Source organism: Macaca nemestrina, chromosome 1, assembly GCF_043159975.1.
Source record: "Macaca nemestrina isolate mMacNem1 chromosome 1, mMacNem.hap1, whole genome shotgun sequence".
Classification (NCBI taxonomy): Eukaryota; Metazoa; Chordata; class Mammalia; order Primates; family Cercopithecidae; genus Macaca; species Macaca nemestrina.
The window spans coordinates 8711975-8732294 of NC_092125.1; the positions used below are offsets into that span (position 1 = coordinate 8711975).

General features: G+C 39.8%; 1 protein-coding gene across 2 annotated transcripts in view; it reads right to left on the bottom strand.

Annotated features, from left to right (window-relative positions):
* LOC105474638 (formin 2) overlaps window positions 1-20320 on the bottom strand; it is a 399919-nt gene that overhangs the window by 23608 nt on the left and 355991 nt on the right. For both annotated transcript variants that reach the window (XM_011729456.2, XM_011729455.2), the window contains one exon: window positions 15476-15625. In XM_011729456.2, the coding sequence (XP_011727758.2) occupies window positions 15476-15625 (150 nt within the window). The remainder of the gene's footprint in view (window positions 1-15475; window positions 15626-20320) is intronic.

Genomic DNA, 20320 nt, shown 5'->3' on the forward strand with positions numbered 1-20320 from the left:
CTGAACGATTTTTTCCTGACTAATTAAAGGAATGGGGATTCTTGCCTGTCATTCACTTCTGGGTATTTGAAATTCTAAATGAATGCCTAAGTCATGAATGTTCCAATATATTCTTTTGAAAAAGAGTGAATGGCTATATAACTATTTTTTTTTTTTTTTTGAGACAGAGTCTTGCTCTGTTGCCCAGGCTGGAGTGCAGTGGTGTGATTTCGGCTCACTGCAACTTCCGCCTCCTGACTTCAAGTGATTCTCCCGCCTCAGCCTCCTGAGTAGCTGGGACTACAGGCGAGTGCCACCACACCCGGCTAATTTTTTGTATTTTGAGTAGAGTCGGGGTTTCACTGTGTTAGCCAGGATGGTCTCGATCTCCTGACCTTGTGATCTGCCCACCTTGGCCTCCCAATATATAACTGAATTTTAAGTTTTTTTATTTTTCAGAGTGATGGTAAATGCAGCCCACTTTAGATGCCCATGTTATAAAATAAGAAAAATATTAATAGTGGTAAAATATACAAAGCAAAATACTAAATCATTACTATAATGACAGATATTATCTGTTTATTTAAAACTAAACCCAACACTACACTTCCTTCATGTCTCATTGCTGGGTGCTGCTACCCACTATTTTACTATATCAGGCTTATAAGCACACTTTCTTCTATTGCTCTACTAGTTCTACTCCCGGTGACTCCTAATTTAGTGGAGACAGAGGTCATCGTTAGGTGAATGAAAGTCAGGGGATGAGGCCCCTCTCGGGGAGCAGGCAGGTGAGCCTCTCTAACACGGCTTGCTGGCATTTCCTCCTGGGAACACTCTGATCATCTCATCTCCCAGCTCATCCCCAGAACCACTGTGGGGCAGAATATTGTAAAGCCCAAAAAGAGTTGGTACTGACCTAATGATGCTGGTTCTATTCTGCTCACAGCAAAACAGCTACAGACTTAGCCAACACACCTGTAATTCTGTCCTCCTCAAGACAAATACTTTTTTTTTTTTTTGAGACGGAGTCTTGCTCTGTCGCCCAGTCTAGAGCGCAGTGGCGTGATCTCGGCTCACTGCACCCTCCGCCTCCCAGGTTCAAGTGATTCCCCTGCCTCAGCCTCACGAGTGGCTGGGATTACAGGCACCCGCCACTGTGCCCGGCTAATTTTTGTATTTTTAGTAGAGACGGGGTTTCACCATCTTGTCCAGGCTGGTCTCAAATTCTTGACCTCGTGATACACCCGCCTCAGCCTCCCAAAGTGCCGGGATCACAGGCGTGAGCCACTGCACCCGGCCAAGACAAATACTTCTAAAAATTAACATTTCCTTACAAAAAACCAGACAACTTGAATCTGCATCTGCCTCCAAGGGATAGGGCTGAATTCCCTTCTGACTGTACAGTAGCACAAGGATACCTTTGTTGTCCTCTTAACCTTGATTTTCTTTTTTTTTTTTTTTTAAATTTATTTATTATTATTATACTTTAAGTTGTAGGGTACATGTGCATAACGTGCAGGTTTGTTACATATGTATACTTGTGCCATGTTGGTGTGCTGCACCCATCAACTCGTCATTTACATCAGGTATAACTCCCAATGCAATCTCTCCCACCTCCCCCCTCCTCATGATAGGCCCTGGTGTGTGATGTTCCCCTTCCTGAGTCCAAGTGATCTCATTGTTCAGTTCCCACCTATGAGTGAGAACATGCGGTGTTTGGTTTTCTGTTCTTGTGATAGTTTGCTAAGAATGATGGTTTCCAGCTGCATCCATGTCCCTACAAAGGACACAAACCCATCCTTTTTGATGGCTGCATAGTATTCCATGGTGTACATGTGCCACATTTTCTTAATCCAATCTGTCACTGATGGACATTTGGGTTGATTCCAAGTCTTTGCTATTGTGAATAGTGCTGCAATAAACATATGTGTGCATGTGTCTTTATAGCAGCATAATTTATAATCCTTTGGGTATATACCCAGTAATGGGATGGCTGGGTCATATGGTACATCTAGTTCTAGATCTTTGAGGAATCGCCATACTGTTTTCCATAATGGTTGAACTAGTTTACAATCCCACCAACAGTGTAAAAGTGTTCCTATTTCTCCACATCCTCTCCAGCACCTGTTGTTTCCTGACTTTTTAATGATCGCCATTCTAACCGGTGTGAGATGGTATCTCATTGTGGTTTTGATTTGCATTTCTCTGATGGCCAGTGATGATGAGCATTTTTTCATGTGTCTGTTGGCTGTATGAATGTCTTCTTTTGAGAAATGTCTGTTCATATCCTTTGCCCACTTTTTGATGGAAAGCTGGAGGCATCACGCTACCTGACTTCAAACTATACTACAAGGCTACAGTAACCAAAACAGCATGGTACTGGTACCAAAACAGAGATATAGACCAATGGAACAGAACAGAGTCCTCAGAAATAATACCACACATCTACAGCCATCTGATCTTTGACAAACCTGAGAGAAACAAGAAATGGGGAAAGGATTCCCTATTTAATAAATGGTGCTGGGAAAATTGGCTAGCCATAAGTAGAAAGCTGAAACTGGATCCTTTCCTTACTCCTTATACGAAAATTAATTCAAGATGGATTAGAGACTTAAATGTTAGACCTAATACCATAAAAATCTTAGAGGAAAACCTAGGTAGTACCATTCAGGACATAGGCATGGGCAAAAACTTCATGTCTAAAACACCAAAAGCAACGGCAGCAAAAGCCAAAATTGACAAATGGGATCTCATTAAACTAAAGAGCTTCTGCACAGCAAAAGAAACTACCATCAGAGTGAACAGGCAACCTACAGAATGGGAGAAAATTTTTGCAATCTACTCATCTGACAAAGGGCTAATATCCAGAACCTACAAAGAACTCAAACAAATTTACAAGAATTAACCTTGATTTTCTCTTTGCCAGGTATAACCATTAGCTAATTCCACACAATGCCATGGTGGAGGTGGCTTGCTCTAGGAACGGTCTGCGTGCCCTTTTTGAAAAGGCAGAAGCGGCATCTTTCAGGATGACCCTCTCTCTATAAGGCACAGCTATCCAGACAGAACTTTATATAGCTCAGCATCAAGTTTTAAATCATTCAAAAAAGAAATGTGCAAGGAGACATGCCAGCCTTTCTCCAGAGAGAGATCAATGAGCCGTGGAGCCACACTGGCCAGGAGCACGTTCTTTCATCTAGATACCGAGCATGACGCTCGGGTGCCAGCCTCACTGCTGGCCCTAAAGGAAGGGAGCGACCTCTGTAATCAATCAGAGGTGGAACGTGGCCGGCCCAGGTGGGAGAGGATGGAGACAATGCTAAAAGATTAGTTAGGGAATGTTTAGTATTACCAACAAGATGAAATGACAGACGAGGTTGATTACGTAAAGTTTTCAGACTTAGAAAGACATTCAAGGTATCTGGGATCCTTGGTGTTTTATTACAAATCTTAGGAAACAAAAGCAAAGTAAATCAAAACAGAATGAAATGAAGTGAAGATGCTCATAGGCTTCATGTAAGACAATATTCACAGGGATTGTGCAGATAGATAATATAAGTAATAAATTATAGTTGTAATTAGAAAGCCTAAATTGTAAAACAAAAATGTTTTACATCATTTTAGGAATTATATTAGGTGTAATGCTGTTTTCATTTATTTGGCTCTGCAGAATTACTACTCTTACAAAAATTGCAAAATTATAGGTCTTAAAACACCAAGAATTTTAGAATTGAATTTTGATGTGATATTATAATAAGTATATAAGAAATGGGGAGATAGTGGTCAAAGAATACTTCTAACTTTGAGCCCTAAAATGAGCAAGTGTAAAGACCTAATGTACAGCACAGTACCTATTATTAATAATATGTATTGTACACTTAAAACCTGCTAAGAGAATAGATCTTAAGTATTCTCACCGCAAAAAGTTGATGGATACATTAATGCTTAATTGTGATAAGCACTTCACAATGTATATCAAGACATCACATTGTATAACCTTATACATATTATATTTATTTGTCAATTATGCCTCAGTAAATCTGGGAGAAGAAATAGCATATATACATAATAATTTAAATAATGATGATGACAATTGACATATCCCTTTAAGGAGGAACAAATTGTGTACAATAGCTTTTCACATAAACCAAAGAACTCCAAGCTACATGATCCTAATTTGCCACGATGATTGTGGTTCAATCGATGGAAACTTGAATGAACTAGAAATGTCAATATTCAAGACCGCACTGTAATTCTACAGCCAGTTCTTCAGCATCAGCATGGGTAATCTTCACTGGGTATCTCCTCGCGAGTAGGCACCATATCAAAGGTCTGTCTTTAGTATTGTCTGCCTTAAACAAAAGTTTCCTTTCCATGGGCTTAAAATTCTTCCCATGACCTAGTAGCTGCCCATGGTTCAAGTTTCTAAGGCCAACCTTGTATGGCAAGCAAAAAGCCTGAGCAGTAACTCGGTCAGAAGGCCGTGGAGTGGGGCCCAGTGTCAGTGAGCAGAAAGTCACAGGAAAGGCAGGGGAAGTGGGTACCAGGGGGGATAGGGATTCTGGAGAGAATGTAAAGTGTTCACTAAACAGAAGTGAAAGATGAAAATCTTCACCCATAGCAAAGACAGACTCATTCATTTTCCTTTTACGTACTTTAACCACTTTTTTTTTTTTTTTTTTTTGTTGAGACAGGGTCTCACTTCCATCACCTAGGCTAGAGTGCAGTGGTACTATCTCAGTTCACTGCAGCCTCAACAGCCCGGACTCAAGTGATCCTCCCACCTCAGGTCCCCAAGTAGCTGGGACTACAGGAAGACGCCACCATGCCCAACTAAATTTTGTATATTTTGTAGAGATGGGGTTTTGCTATGTTGCCCAGGATGGTCTCAACTCCTACACTACAGCCATCCGCCCACCTTGGCCTCCCAAAGTACTGGGATTACAGGCGTGAGCCACCCTACTCTGCCAGTTAACCACTTTTTATCATATTGAATTACTATTTTTTTGAGACAGGGTCTTGCTCCGTTGCCTATGCAGGAGTGCAGTGGCGCAATCATGGCTCACTACTGCTTCAACTTCCCATGCTCAAGTGATTCTCCTGCCTCAGCCTCCCAGGTAGCTGGGACCACAGGTGTGCGCCACCGTGCCGAGCTAATTTTGGTTTGTTTTTGTAGATACATGGTTTCCCTATGTTTCCCAGGCTGGTCTTGAACTCCTGGGCTCAAGCAATCATCCTGCCTCAGCCTCCGAAAGTACTGGGGTTACAGGTGTGTGCCACAGCACCTGACCAAATTATTTTTTTCTCAGTATTTATCTCTTTCCATTAGCAATAAAGGTCCTATGTATTATAGAAACTTGAATAATAGGACTCCTCCCATGGAGATTAGATTTGAAAAAGTTTATTCACAATAGATGAATAATTGTTCAAAACACACACACACACACACACACATATATGCATACATATAGTATTTTTTGCATGTGTGTTTATTTTTAAAACATGACTTAGATTTCCTGACATGGGTTTACACCGGGAAAGCACCAGCCTATTTCATCACAGAGTCGAACTACTGCAAATTACTAATTATCGAAATTGATGATGATCCTTTTGATTCTGGAATGAGCTGTACAATTTTTTAAAAAGCTTTTTCCAGCAGATTTATCTCCGAAATTCTGTTTAGCTAATAGTCATGTTTGTAGTTACAAGATTTGCTTTCCTTGGGTACATACAAAATTACTCAGGTACAGGGGAAATAGTAGGAATTGAGCCAGGCAGGAAGAAGAGGAACCAATGTCAGATTTTTCAACACCGTGAACACTCTGAATAGAGATAACCGGAGGTCATCAGTATGTTCAATTGTAGTCCACTTTTCTGCTTAGAACTCTAATGTAATACTAATGTGTGAATTCTACTTAATTCTTCTTTCTACCAAAACAGCCTTATTGAGCTATCATTCACATAGCATACAATTCACCCACTGGACGTGAATGTCAATTTTTTTTTTTAGTAGATGCATAGGTTTGTGCACCCCTCTAAAACCATCTAAGTTTAGGACATTTTGTACCCCCCAAAAGAAACTTAATTTGCAGTCACTCTCCATTTTTCTCCCTTTGTACCCAGAGACTCCAGCTCCTTACAAGGACTAATCTACGTTCAGGCCCCACGTATTAGGTTGGTGCAAAAGTAATCGTGGCTTTTGCCATAAAAGTAATGGCAAAAACCGTTTTGTATTTCCACCAACAATGTATGAGAGTTCCACACATTCTCATCATCTGCAACACTTGTTACTGTCTGTCTTTTTGATCACAGCCTTCCTAGTGAGTATGAAGCATATCTCACTTTGGTTTGATTTGCATTTCCCTGAGGACTAACAATGTGGAGTATCTTTTCATGTGTTTACTGGCCATTCTACTTACATTTTTAGGATCATTTTCTTTTCACTCTCTGTCCAAGACACCTGAATATTATCTAATTTTTTGTAGGTCCTATATTGAAACATATATTCTCAAAGTACCTCAATACCGATGTTCATTCTTGGTATCCAACCTCCTAACATCCCCCAACACATACACACCCAACACATGCTTTCACAAATAATTGCTTTTAAAACTGAGCTTAATGCCTTATTACAGCTGCTTTGATGATCCATTTGCCCTAAGGCTACTAATGTTTAAGTGCAGAAGAAACGCTTTCCATTTTTCTAAAGCTTCACTCCCCCTAATGGGAACAGGGGTAGTGTGTGAAGCTGAAATCCTTAAGTCGAACAGGAGGAGTGTGTGAATGTGGAATTCCTTTGCCCAAAGGTGTCAGAGTTAGCACGGAGCATGTCATGCTGGGAATGAACCATGGGGAAGCCTTTGGCTCCTTACATTTTTGATTATCTTAAAAATCCAGGCTCTAGCAGAAGACCACACAAACCTAACAATTTGTTAATTTGATATTATTCAAATTCAACAGGTCTGTACTTCCTCTAGCAGATTATAACCATTACGTCATTTGAAAGTATCCTAAAGAAATTAAAAATTGCCCCTGAATCATCTAGCTTGAATAGGATCTTGTTTTCGGCCCACATAAGCCACATGATGTTATTTTTTAAAGGAGTAACTTTAAATATCTTCACTCCAGGAAGTATATTTTGATCCAGGAGAGTTCTACTGCAAACTTTGCTAAGACATCAAAAAACCCTTTTAGCAAATGCTGAAGGGGAATAAAAATTTCTCAGATACCTTACAAGTGTCTACAAACTCATTAAAAGATGCTACAATGTTCAAATCCTTACCAAACTAAAAACATCTTTGGACAAGCCACGTTCTTAGCTCTTGGTCCGGATTCTCTAGAACTACATACTGAGAGTTTCTTCAGTTTTTGAATTGAGGATTTTGAAGATCTCCCAAAGTTTTAAAAACATCTCTTGGAACACGGCAAGATAAAGAAGCAAACGCAAAGCCCTTTCCCAGCTAATCTTCACCTTAGGCCCTTCCATTTTTTGAAAAGAACTGCATTTTACAAAGTAAATATCCTAATATTCAGGGTTTCATATCTTTTCTTAACCTCAGCTTTTTTTCTACAGCATTTTAGAAGAAAGGAAAACCCTGCTTGCTTGATCTCTAGCATCCTAGTGAATATTAGCTTTTCAGTATCTGAGCTTACATTTACCATTTTCTGATTCCCAAAACTGGTTCATCCAGGAACCTGTGAACAGCAAATCTATGTAGATTTTCCTCCAAAATATATCTCAAATCCACCTATTTTCTACAATCTTTACTGCCTTCACCCCAGTCTGCACAGTCCTAGCTCTCAATTAGGTCACTAAAATAACTTCCTAACTTGCTTTTACACTCTCCACTCTCCAATTTACTACCCATTTGGCGGCCAATAATCTTCTCATTACATACATCATATAAGGTTATTTTCTCTCTGGGAAAAAAACACAAAACCCTTTGATGGCTTCCTATTGAATGCACAATAAAAGTCAATGTTTACCACGACCTACCAGGGCCTGAGTGCTCAGGCCCCAGCTTGCTTTATCAAATTCATTGCATGGCCCCCATCTTTCTTGGGAAGTGCTCAATCTTTCCTGCCACATTACCGTGAACATCCCTACCGTCTGTCTGGAATGCTCATATACTACATTACCCCCTCCCCACTGTGCCCCTTCACAGGGCTGCTCCCTTGATTCTTCAGGTGTCCACAGCAATGCTGCCTCTTCAGAAAGGCCTCCTCTGACCAGCCTCTCTAAATGACCTTCCTCCCTTTGGATTCTGCAAGATGACTCCCTGTTTGTTTTCCTCATAGCACTGATTTCAGCTTGTAACTTAAATACATGCTTACTTTTTGTTGTCTGCTTCTCTCATGAGAAGAGAAAAGATCCACATGGCCAGGAATGTTGCCTATCACATAGTAGGGCATACATATCATAAATAATTGTTGAATGCATTACTTACTGTTTTAATGTGTATTCGTTATTCCAATACATGAATACAGATAAATCTCCACACATCCTCAGCCTCCACTGGCCACTATTTTGACTGTCCTGTTCATTGACTCTCCTGCCAAACTTTTGGTTACAGAAAGTTGGCACTGAGAAGAGGATTTCTTTATGGGTCATTTTTCTAAAAATTGATGCCGGAATGAAAAGGGTGAATGGTTGGCCAAATTCATTTATCAAGCAATGCAAGAATGCTACATTGCAGCCCAAGAGGCAGGTTCATTTAGGTATCCAGCAAGTACGTTATTGCATAAGAATAAACTTTCCTTATCTCCATTCTTCAGCTGCATTTTCAATTTCTTTGAAAATGGTCTCTTCCTTCTTAAACTTACTCCAATAATATCATACATAAATCTGAACATACAGCTCACTTGAATACAAATCAATTATGGAAACAGAAATGTTAACAAGGCATGAGGGGCTCGCCAATGGAACACATAACCTTCTAAGGATAAACATTCCAATTATTTTCCTCTAATTACAGGTTTCAGCTGGGCTGAAACAAGACTTGACTGCCACATGCTTGTGCAATTAGAGAAGTAGCTATCCTTTCTCTTGGATCATCAAAGACTACCTGTCTCGAAGTAAAATAAACTAGTAAATTAAGTTAGACAATACTTTAAACATAACTCTTACTAATGTCATGATTTATTAAATTAAAATATCTCAGGCCAACTAAAAATGAAATAATGATAGGCCACAATACACACTATGAGGTTTGGGACCCAGTGGCCAGAGCCAGATCTTCTTCTTGCCTAAAAGCCCTTAGCTCTCTGGACTGTCTGTGAAAATCCTACACTTGCTCCACGTTCCATGTCAAAAGTCCTCTGGGCAGAATTCCTTAATCCTCGCTCCTGGTTCCTCCCACTGCATGATACACCAACCAGTGCTATACTGCTAGCTCGAAGAAGACAAGACTTACATTTAATGTACTTGAACGTCTCACTGTCCAGTACGACTCCATATGGAATCAGTGAATAATCACAGGCAGCTTCACATGGTTATACAGCTGAACACTCATCCTGAAAACTGAGCACAACTTTCACTAGAGCAAAGAAAGAGGTGATGTTGTTCTGGAAGCCTAACCCTCCTTTCCCAGGACCTGGACCATAGCCTCTCAATCAGGGTAAAAAAAGACACACATTTTTAATCAATCTGTACCTCTTTCTTTTAATTAATACAGCTCTTGTTATCCTAGCTCCACAGAGCCTCATTAGTGGCTAGGTGACAGTCATGCTAACGCCTTCCTGAAAATAAGACACGAAGACTGCCTATTTCCTTACCTACTACAACTACGCTCTGTGAGACCTTCGGGAAATGCTTAGAAGAATACATGTCAGTCTCCCTTCCCATCTTCTGGTGAATACAGACACATTGAATTTTTTCTTTTTTTTGAGCTGGAGTCTCACTCGGTCACCCAGGCTGGAGTGCAGTGGTGCGATCTCGCCTCACTGCACCCCCCACCTCCCAGGTTCAAGCAATTCTCCTGCTTCAGCCTCCAAAGTAGCTGGGATTACAGGTATGCACCACCATGCCTAGCTAATTTTTGTATTTTTAGTAGACACGGGGTTTTACCATGTTGGCCAGGCTGGTCTTGAATTCCTGACCTCATAATCCACCCACCTCGGCCTCCCAAAGTGCTGGGATTACAGGCATGAGCCACTGTGCCCACCTGACAAATTGAAATTTAAAAAAATACACACTTGCACATGTTTTGTGTTGCTCAGTGATGACAAGTTTAGATTATTTTTTCAAAAAAGGAGGATTTCTTACTAACAACTGTACATGTCTAGTTCCAAGTAGATGAAAAAATAATTTTTCTGACTTGTGACAAAACCAGTGGGTCACATGATTTGTGTCCATTGTATCACATAGTGTAGACATGGAGGGATAGGTTACATGAACATTTTCAAACGAAAGTTCATCCTTGGACTCACAACCAAGATATTTTGCCTAACCAAGAATGTAACTGAGTCACAGTAATACTTTGTTTTTACAGACTATGTTCTTAAGATGCTTAACATGCCTTAGCAACGTCATATCACCTTGTAGGGAGCCATGACCGGGATACTATTTTTAATTAAGTGATGGAAAAACAGTATAGGCATTCAGAAGGTAGATACTGTGCTACATACTTCAAATACATTATGTCATTTAGTCCACATGATAACACTGCAAGATCGTATTATCATTTCCATTTTACAGATTAGGAAACTGACTCTTGAGAAACAATTGACTTTCTATGATTCTGGAGCCAGTAAGTGGCAGAGCTAACTTGGAAATCCAAACACATTGGCTAGAAAGACAGCAGCCCTATCCGACACAGATGTGTAGAAATTCACTATTTCGAGAAATATATCAACCAAATCATATGAGTCATCAGGACCAAGTAAGAAAATAGAGTTATTATTATCACTCTGTAATCAGACACAAATTAGAAATAGTGGGCATAAGAAAAATTTAGACAGGATTTAAAACCTTCATGATATTTTTCAATCTATACATATCAAACTAGTCCAAGGAAAATTCTATCAGAAAAATTTCAAGGACACCATTAACACCATCTTTCAGGTTATTTCTACCATGCTAAGACATTTTGCTAATTACATGAGTTACTTTTAAAGGCTTAATAAATTAGGCCAGATTATCGTTTACTTTTTTTGGGGAAACTGTTCTTCCTTCAAAAGCACTGCTCTGAAGGGAACTGTCAATCCTGGTAACGCTCTGCTCTCACTTCAGGATCAGGTTTGTGAACTGCTAAGCTAACCACAGTACCACCAGGGCTGATTCAGAGATGGACACAATTCATTCGGCGTTCCTCCCTGGCATTTTTGCAGATGGATATGGAAACTGCTCTCTTCTCCTGGGTTATGAGAATATAAGCCATGGCAGTGGCTGACAGCTAACGAACAGCCTAGGTTGCAAGTTAAAGCTAAGCTCCAGAGGAGTGGTAGGTTGGGAAGAAAGGGTGAGAGAAAGAAGAGGAAAAAGAAGGAGAAAGAATAGAGACAGGACATTTAAAAAGACACATGGATCACGGAAGAGACAGGTACAGACACACGCGGCTGACTGACCCCACTCACGGCAGGCAGAATTCTGCATTCAGGCCTCCCACAGGCAAGTTCCACTCTCGCCCTTCTGAGGTTTGACTGTCTAAACAAATAAAATCTCTCTCTCTGTCTCTGTCCCTCTCTCCTTTTGCTTTGAGGTGTTCAGAACAGGGATTTTATTATCTACAATGATCAACTCAAGTTATGCAAGAAAACATGTTTCATTACTTTACTAGGCTAAGTTCTTATTTCCATGTCTGCGCAATGGTAATGATGCAACAAGTCAAGTCAGCAAATACTTATGGAGACACAAAGAGGGGAAAGGCGGTGTGGCCCGTGACAAGTGAGGGCTGTACCAGATACAAGGACACTCATCCCACTGAGAAAGACCCACACCGAGTGGTTCTTAATTAAAAATAAAAAAGACCAGCATGCAAATATCTAAAATTAATGGTATAAAATCGACATATTGTTAGGCAGTATAAGATTAGCCGTTGAAGAAAACAGGCTGATAGTAAATAGTATAGGAGTACAGAGGTGAGAAATAGGTTGGAGAACAGCATCCCATTTTAAGTATTTGTAATTCCGCTTGCGGTCCTACTCGCACTGACAGTAACTGTACAAGAAGTTTCACACTCTTAAATGACCCCACTGGTATTTCCTATCCATGTCCTGGGGCATTCAAAACATTTCTGAAATAGTTTTCCATTTAACTATAGAAAATATAATATAAAGTTTACACCAGGCCAGGTGTGGTGGCTCACGCCTGTAATCCCAGCACTTTGGGAGGCCGAGGTGGGCAGATCACAAGGTCAAGAGATGGAGACCATCCTGGCCAACATGGTGAAACCCCGTCTCTACTAAAAATACAAAAATTAGTTGGGCGTGGTGGCGCACGCCTATAGTCTCAGCTACTCAGGAGGCTGAGGCAGGAGAATTGCTTGAACCTGGGAGGCAGAGGGTGTGGTGAGCCGAGATCGCACCACTGCACTCCAGTGTGGTGACAGAGCAAGACTCCATCTCAAAAAAAAAAAGTTTACACCAAAGTAGGGCACAGGTGTGCATTTGGGCAGTCAGATAGGGCGCCAAGGGCTCTGTGCTTGCTTTAAGGCTTTGCTGTCTTGAAATTATTAATTTTTATACAAGAAATTCTGCATTTTCATTTTTCACTGTTTCCTAAAAATTACATAGCTGGTCCCTCACTACGGAAAGGAACAGGACTGTTGTGCAAACAACTCCAACCAATGGTTTTCCTTTTCAAGCAACCTGGTTACCATTTCCCAAGAGGGTAATAGATTTTGGAAGTCAAAAGGCAAAGCAGCGCTCTCACCTGCCACGTGTTCTTCCTTAGCCTTTTATTAAAAGCAAATGATTTAGAAAACTAAGTCTGCAATCAAGAGCACTTGTAAACTGCCAATTCACAACACTGCTCACATGAATGTGAGGTCACCAAGTGTGAACCCAAAGCCCATCACATAGTTTTAGGATATGACAAGCACAGGATAAAGAATTTTAAAAACGAATCTGGCTGATTTTATGAGATACTTAGAGAGTGAAGCAAAGCTCATTCTGGGCATGTCAGCTGCACACAATGCCACCAAACAGTGGGTTGTTGTTGAAAATGTCATCTAGAAACAGTTCTATCTCATGGAGCGTGTGTTAGATGGGACTCTGAGAATGCTGTCGTGGGGCATGTATTAGACAGGGCTGTGAGGATGCTTAGGGAGCAAAGCAGCTGAATGAGTCCATCTCAACATTTTCTCTAAGTAAGCATCTCACCAGCTTATATTCTGGTCTATGCTAGCAGAAGAAAGTGAGAAGGAGGGTGTCCAGCATCCTTGGCCTAGGACCTCCACGACAGGATCAAGCCATTCTCCGACTGCGATGCACTTGCTTACGTGATGTTCATTGGACCAGCTACTCCAAAGCGACAACGTCATCAGTCCTGTCTTGTTGATGTCTAAAATCACACTGTCTACACTCCCATTGAGGACTCTCATCTTAGATATGATGAAAATCATCGTGCAACGGGAAACACGACTCTTTTCATTTTGAACCTTAGTGTAAATAAGTTTCAAACCCTTTTCTAGGGGACCAGGTTTAGATTAGAGGTAAAAGGAGGAAGGTAGGGACTTAGGGAAGGGCAGGAAGGGAAGTTCTGTGTGATGTGCTAAGGTTTAAGAAAAACCTTCCACTTTACAATTTTCTGAACTGTGCGAGCCTTTTTTGGTAAATATCACTTAATATATGACTTAGTCTGAAGGAAAAGAAGAGTGATTCAAATACACTTACTTTTAAGCAATTATCTCTTCTACCCCACCTGCATAGAAATTTCACTAAAAGCTCTCATCTTTTATGTTAACACCTACTGATGCATTTGGAAGTAGAATAAGCTCATTATCTTTAAAGTGCAAGTTTAAAGTGTTTTCCTTCTGTTCAAGGCATTTTCTTTTTCCACCTACTATTCACTGAGGATAGTTTCTTCTGTGACACACCTATGGATCTAAATAATTAATTATAGGAGTAAGTGCAAGTCTGGCATAGTTTACAGGCTCAATAAATGTTATCAATTAATTCATCTAATTTAAGGAGGTATCAAAATCGAATTACAACTGAAAGCAAGGTGAACAACCATGATATCGTGTATAAGCAGACCAAAGTGAAGACAATAAGCAGAAAACAGCAGAATTTTGTGAACAAAATTTCTCAGGATGTAAGTTTTCTTTTCTTTTCTCTTTTCTTTTCTTTTCTCTTCTCTTTTCTTTTCTGACAAAGTCTTGCTCAGGATGTAAGTCTCCCCTCCCCTCCCCTTGCCTCCTCTTCTCTCCTCTCCTCTCTCCTCCTCTCCTCTCTTCTTCTTCTCCCCTCTCCCCTCTCCCCTCTCCTCTTCTGACAGAGTCTTGCTCCGTCAGCCAGGCTGGAGTGCAGTGGCACAATCTCAGCTCACTGCAATCTCCGCCTCCTGGGTTCAAGCGATTCTCCTGCCTCAGCCTCCTGAGTAGCTGGGATTACAGGTGCCCGTCAAAACGCCCAGCTAATTTTTGTACTTTTAGTAGAGACAGGGTGCTTTCGCCAAGTTTGCCAGGCTGGTATCGAACTCCTGACCTCAAGTGATCTGCCTGCCTTGGCCTCTCAAAGTGTTGGGATTACAGGCATGAGCCACCGCTCCCGGCCCACAGGATGTAAGTTTTCTAAAGATCTAAAGTAAAGTTACTGTTAGTGATGTTAGGAAGCATACGAATTGGTTTGGCATTATGGCTTGCTTTATAGTATAGCTTCTGTTTCCCTTTATTTTCCCACTAGACGCAGCTATTTGGGGATGCCACCCTGACAGGGCTAGCATTCTTCATGACTTAATATGTAATATGCCTCTATGGAATTTCATAATCATGGAGACTTTATTCCATATACTGAAGAGGGGACAGTCCCCTTCCTGAAAAGATTTATTTTAGAAAGTATCACACAATTCTACAAGAATCTTGAAAGGTCTTTTAAAAAATATTGACATCTGTGTTTCTTGGTGATATCTGGATGAAATTTTGATATGAGTGGTAAAATGACAATAGCCCATGAACTGAGCAAACTATTCCTTTTACCCTTACAGCCTTTGCTATCTGTTCTTTGAAGTAAGTGCGTCTGCCATTGCAGCAGGGTTGTTCAAGCCTTCTTACGTGGTCACTTTGACATGATTTCCTCCTGACAGAAGTTGTGTCACCCGACAGTGGTCCTGGCAAACCAGCACCCCAGCTTCTCTCTGTAGCGTCCCAGCTTCTGTGCTGACTCTTCTTATTAAAACTCCACATTTTGCCAAATGTCAGCATCCTCCTCAACTTGCTACCCCAGGTTGAGGGCCATCTAATTTTTTATTCAGGCTATGAAAATTGGCAACCCCCGTGGTGCCACACCTAATAAAACACCAGTTTTAAAATGCCACTGTGCAAATGAAAATACCTACCTCTCTTGTAGAAGAAGTTTGTTCTCTTTCTTCCAGAAGTCTTTAAAGTCAGAGCTGAATTCATGCCAGATACTGAAGAAAGCATTTGGGGACACCTCCTTCTCTCCAAGTTTTGGTTTCATGAAGAAATACGCCGTAGTCTCCAAAAAGCTGTCAAAGCATACACACGCAAGAGCATAAAAACCATGATTACTTTCCAATACGGGATAGCCTTTCTCTATCCAAATGCTGATTTTATTCATGCACAATTATTATTACCAAGAGGACTCAAACTCTTCAAGCACCAACATTGGCTCTCTTATGGTTTAATGTTAAGAGTTTTGGATACAGATAGTAGCAGTTGACAAGAATCCTCCAGGTACTAATAACTACCCCTTGACCAATTCTATTTCAAAATTAATCACTCTGTGTTGGACATACTCCAGAAATGAACTTGTCATCAAGATGAGACATATTGAAAGTGGTGGGCCTATACTTCCTTTCTAAACTCTAAACAAATGAAATATCAACCAAGTGTCCCCAAACTAAGATGTAGTCCATATTTATATTATATTGCTTGTACACTAATTGCCTTCCTACATTGTTAGAGGGAATAAAAGCAAGAGTCCCAGGAGATGCTGACAAAGTCTCCCGTCAGAGACCACAGTGCTATTATTGAGTAGAGACCAATATGGCAGCCAGCACCGTGACAGTAGATTGCTCAGGGCCAGTTTTCAGAAGGTGACACTCAGAGGCTGCTTAATATTACAGCTATATGGAGCTCAGAGAGTTTCAAAGTGGTTATTTGACAAAGAACATACCACTAGTAAATGGTAGGTTTCTGACTTAACAAAAGTCTTCTAGTGCCATGAGTGATGCCCTGAGAAGAATCCTGACCAATGCAGTCAATAACGCTGAGGCAAGAGGACTGGTTAGAGAAAAGTCAGAGATGCTGCAAAGGGGTGGCACGCAAAGAAGCTTGTCTTTATTTTTTCTTTCTTTGGCCTGGGGCCAGCACTATTTCTGCTCTACCAAAACTCAAGTTTGATCTACTCTGAAGTAGAAATATCAAAGGCAACTTGATTTTGCTCAGTGACAAAAAGTATGTATGTATACATATATATACATACATACCCTAACATATACACTTACACATATCTCTGTGTGTATTCAGCTTGCCATAGCTGATTTCAAATGTCTATTATGAAAAACAGTATGAGCATTAAAATACTGAGTGTTTTTTTTTTTTCTTTTTTTGAGACAGAGTCTTACACTGTCACTCAGGCTAGAGTGCAATGGTGCAGTCTCGGCTCACTGCAACCTCCACCTCCCGAGTTCAAGCGATTCTCCTACCTCAGCCTCCCGAGTAGCTGGGATTATAGGTGCCCACCACCACGCCTGGCTAATTTTTTAAAATACTGAGATCTTTAAGTTGAGTTTGCTCAGAAGGTAAAAGAGTTAGAGCATCACACGTAAAAACAAACATTCACAGCTATGGCTAATCTGCTGTTTTTAAGCTTGCCTATGGCTGTCTCCGAGCAGCAAGATTCCCAGGATATCAGCTTTTGAAGTTCTAGGCAGAGATGACAAGACTGATTTGATCAAATGTGTGGATCTCAGGTATTATATTTTTCTCCTTAGTTAGCCTACTAGAAAAATGACACAGTATGGTCAATTAAACCTGAGAAAGAGTCAGGCTGTGAAGTGGATATGCAATGTGAGAATCTGGCTGCCACGAGCTATGGTAGTGACATTAGAATGCATCTAGCGGAATGTGCTGACGGCGTCAGAACTGCCCGGAGAGTAGATGGCAGAGAACACAATAAGACATATCTGGGTCATATTTTATTACAACTGATAACAGAAACACATACATGCCTTCTGGGAAAACTGGTCATTTTCCTTATATACCTAAAAAGAATGTACGACCTGTTAGGCTGAAGTTAGGTCTCAAGTCTTTTCTATCCGTTTATTCATTCTCCTCATTGCTCTGGTCTTTGAACTTCATAAAACTTATTACAGAGCAAGTCCATCTGTTTGGGTAGCCATATGTAAGTTGCAATAGCTAGTTCATCCAGTCAGCTATCTTGCAGCATTTTGAAAGTTTTATCACTAGGTCGCATGGTATCAAAAGCAAAGAATGTAAGATTTAGAATGAGATGACAAGGAATATTGAATCCTACCTCTATGACCAGCTATATGAGCAAACCGTTTAACATCATTGTGCCTCAGTTTTTCCACTGTAAAACAGAGATTATCATAAACAGTTGTTTTGAAGTCCAATGGGTAAAAATGAATTGCCAAAGTATTTGTTGAATGTGTCAACACAAAACAAATGTATTTTATATTACATATGTTATATTACATATGCTATATATTTTATATTGCCTATTAAATAAATATAAATATATATTTCCTAAAAATATTCTCTAAATTATAACTAACTCAACTGGGGCTGATTCATGAACAGATTCTCAGGTGATCATGTTCTCTGAAGAATTTTTTTTTTTAGTTACCAGCAGGCACGAAAGCTTCCGATACTAGTGATAATCATTCTAATTATTCAATAATTTCTTCTTGGCTCTGTTATACAAAGCACATAGATTTAGGCAGGTAATTTAATTTCTGAGCTTCAGTTTTTTTTCATCTGTAAGTAGAAAAAATGCCTGCTTTTCAAGGTTGTCATGAAGATTAAGTAAAAGTACCTTGCAAGTTATAAACTGAAGTAGTAATATATGTATTCACCTTAGAAGAGGCAAAAATTTTTCAATAAAAAAATTGTTCTTTGTGTAAAACTTTAAGAACATGTTAGCCAAATGAGTATCCAACAATTGATTTAAAGTCAAATGTGAACCTGATTACTGGCATGAGTCACAATAAAAAGAAACTTTTGTCGGTAGCTATTTCTTCGGATGTGGCCGTGGTGAAAGAATAAGTGTACCTGAGTATGTGACGTAGAGTGTCTAGAAGAATTATCTGAGGATCACGAGTGCTGTCTCAACTGTACACTGCCACCCTACTCCCTGAAATAAAGTGTAAATACTTAAAAAAAAAAAAAAACAAGCAGCCTGTAATCCCAGCACTTTGGGAGGCTGAGGCGAGTGGATCACGAGGTCAGGAGATCGAGACCATCCTGGCTAACACTGTGAAACCCCGTCTCTACTAAAAAAAAAAAAAAAAAAATTAGCCGGGCGAGGTGGCGGGCACCTGTAGTCCCAGCTACTCCGGAGGCTGAGGCAGGAGAATGGCGGGAACCCGGGAGGCGGAGCTTGCAGTGAGCTGAGATCCGGCCACTGCACTCCAGCCTGGGCGGCAGAGCGAGACTCCGTCTCAAAAAAAAAACAAAAAACAAAAAACAAAAAACAACAAACTCAAAATTACAGCTAAGGACAAACTACTCACGACATAACACCCACATACTAACAACATCTGTAGAGGAGGAAGCAGAGAGAAGCAACAGGAAATCTCTCCTAAAAGCAGGAAGAACCCTCAAATTACAAAAAAGGTAACCTGAAAAGAGTCAGGGCTAACTTGAGAACTGTGCTGAAACAGGAATAAGTTTTACACAATTGAGTGCATGGAACAAAAGACAGGATGTATAGTAACTTCTGAAAGGACTGGAAGCAGTCTGGGCTGTATGAACTCTTAGTATTGACCCAAGAGAAACTCTCTTTTAGGGCTAAGCTCTGCGTTGAGAGAAAATGCTGAGAGTGGAATTCAAATTGTGCAGAAAAAACTCAAGAACAAAGAAAATAGAAAATGCAGGTAAAATGCACTTTTTAATGTGCAAAAGCAACAAAAGAGGAAACTCTAGAGCACGAAAGTTAGAAATGTTTTCCTTGCGCATCTATTCCTCCTAACACTTCAGTAAAATTAATTTCAAATAAAAATGAGCAAGATGAAAATACTGCAGTGGAAAAAGCTACGTAAACACACTAACCATAGCAAAGTTGGCCTGGTTTTATTATCCAAGTAGACTTCCAAGACAAAGAACATAACCAGGGTGTTATTTCATAATTATAAAAGCATCCACATTATCAAGAAGACATAACAATCCTAAAGATATGCATCTAATGAAACAGTTTCAAAATTCATGAAGCAAAAATTGCAGGACTAAAAGGAAAAAGAGACAAAATCACAATCAAGTTGGATATCTTAACACCTCTTTCTCAGGAGTCAAGAGAACTAGATTAAAATATCACTAATGACACAGAATAGTTGAACATTATTATCAAAAACTGACCTAGTTGGCATTTGTATCAATATTCTACCAATCAATATTCTACCATTATGATCAATGGTAGAATATACAAGAGCACGTGAAATATTTATCAGCATAGACCAAATGCTGAGTCATAAAACAAGTCTCAGTAAATTTCAAACTGAAATTAAACAGAGTAAGTTCCCTGAGCACAGGGGTATTAAATTATGAAAGAACAAAAATAATATCTAGGTAATATACAATTTGGTAATTAAGCAAACCTGTGATAAATAACTCATGGATCAAAAAGAAATCCTAACAGAAATGAAAAAACCATTCTAAACTAAATAAAAATAAAAACAAAAAAATCAAAATATATGGGATACAGATAAAACAAGTACTTAGAGAGAAATTGAACTTTGAAATGAATATATTAAAAAGAAATCTGTAAAATCAATTATTTAGACAACCAACTCAAGAAAATATAAAGGAGCAAATTAAACCCAGCTTAGTAGAAGAATAGAAATAATAAAAATGAACATGAAACAAAGAAATAGAAACTAAATCTTACAGAAAATCACCTCAGTCAGAAGTTGGTTTATTGAAAAGCTTAATGAAATTGATAAACCCCTACCCAGACTGATTAAGAAAAAAAAGAAAGAAAA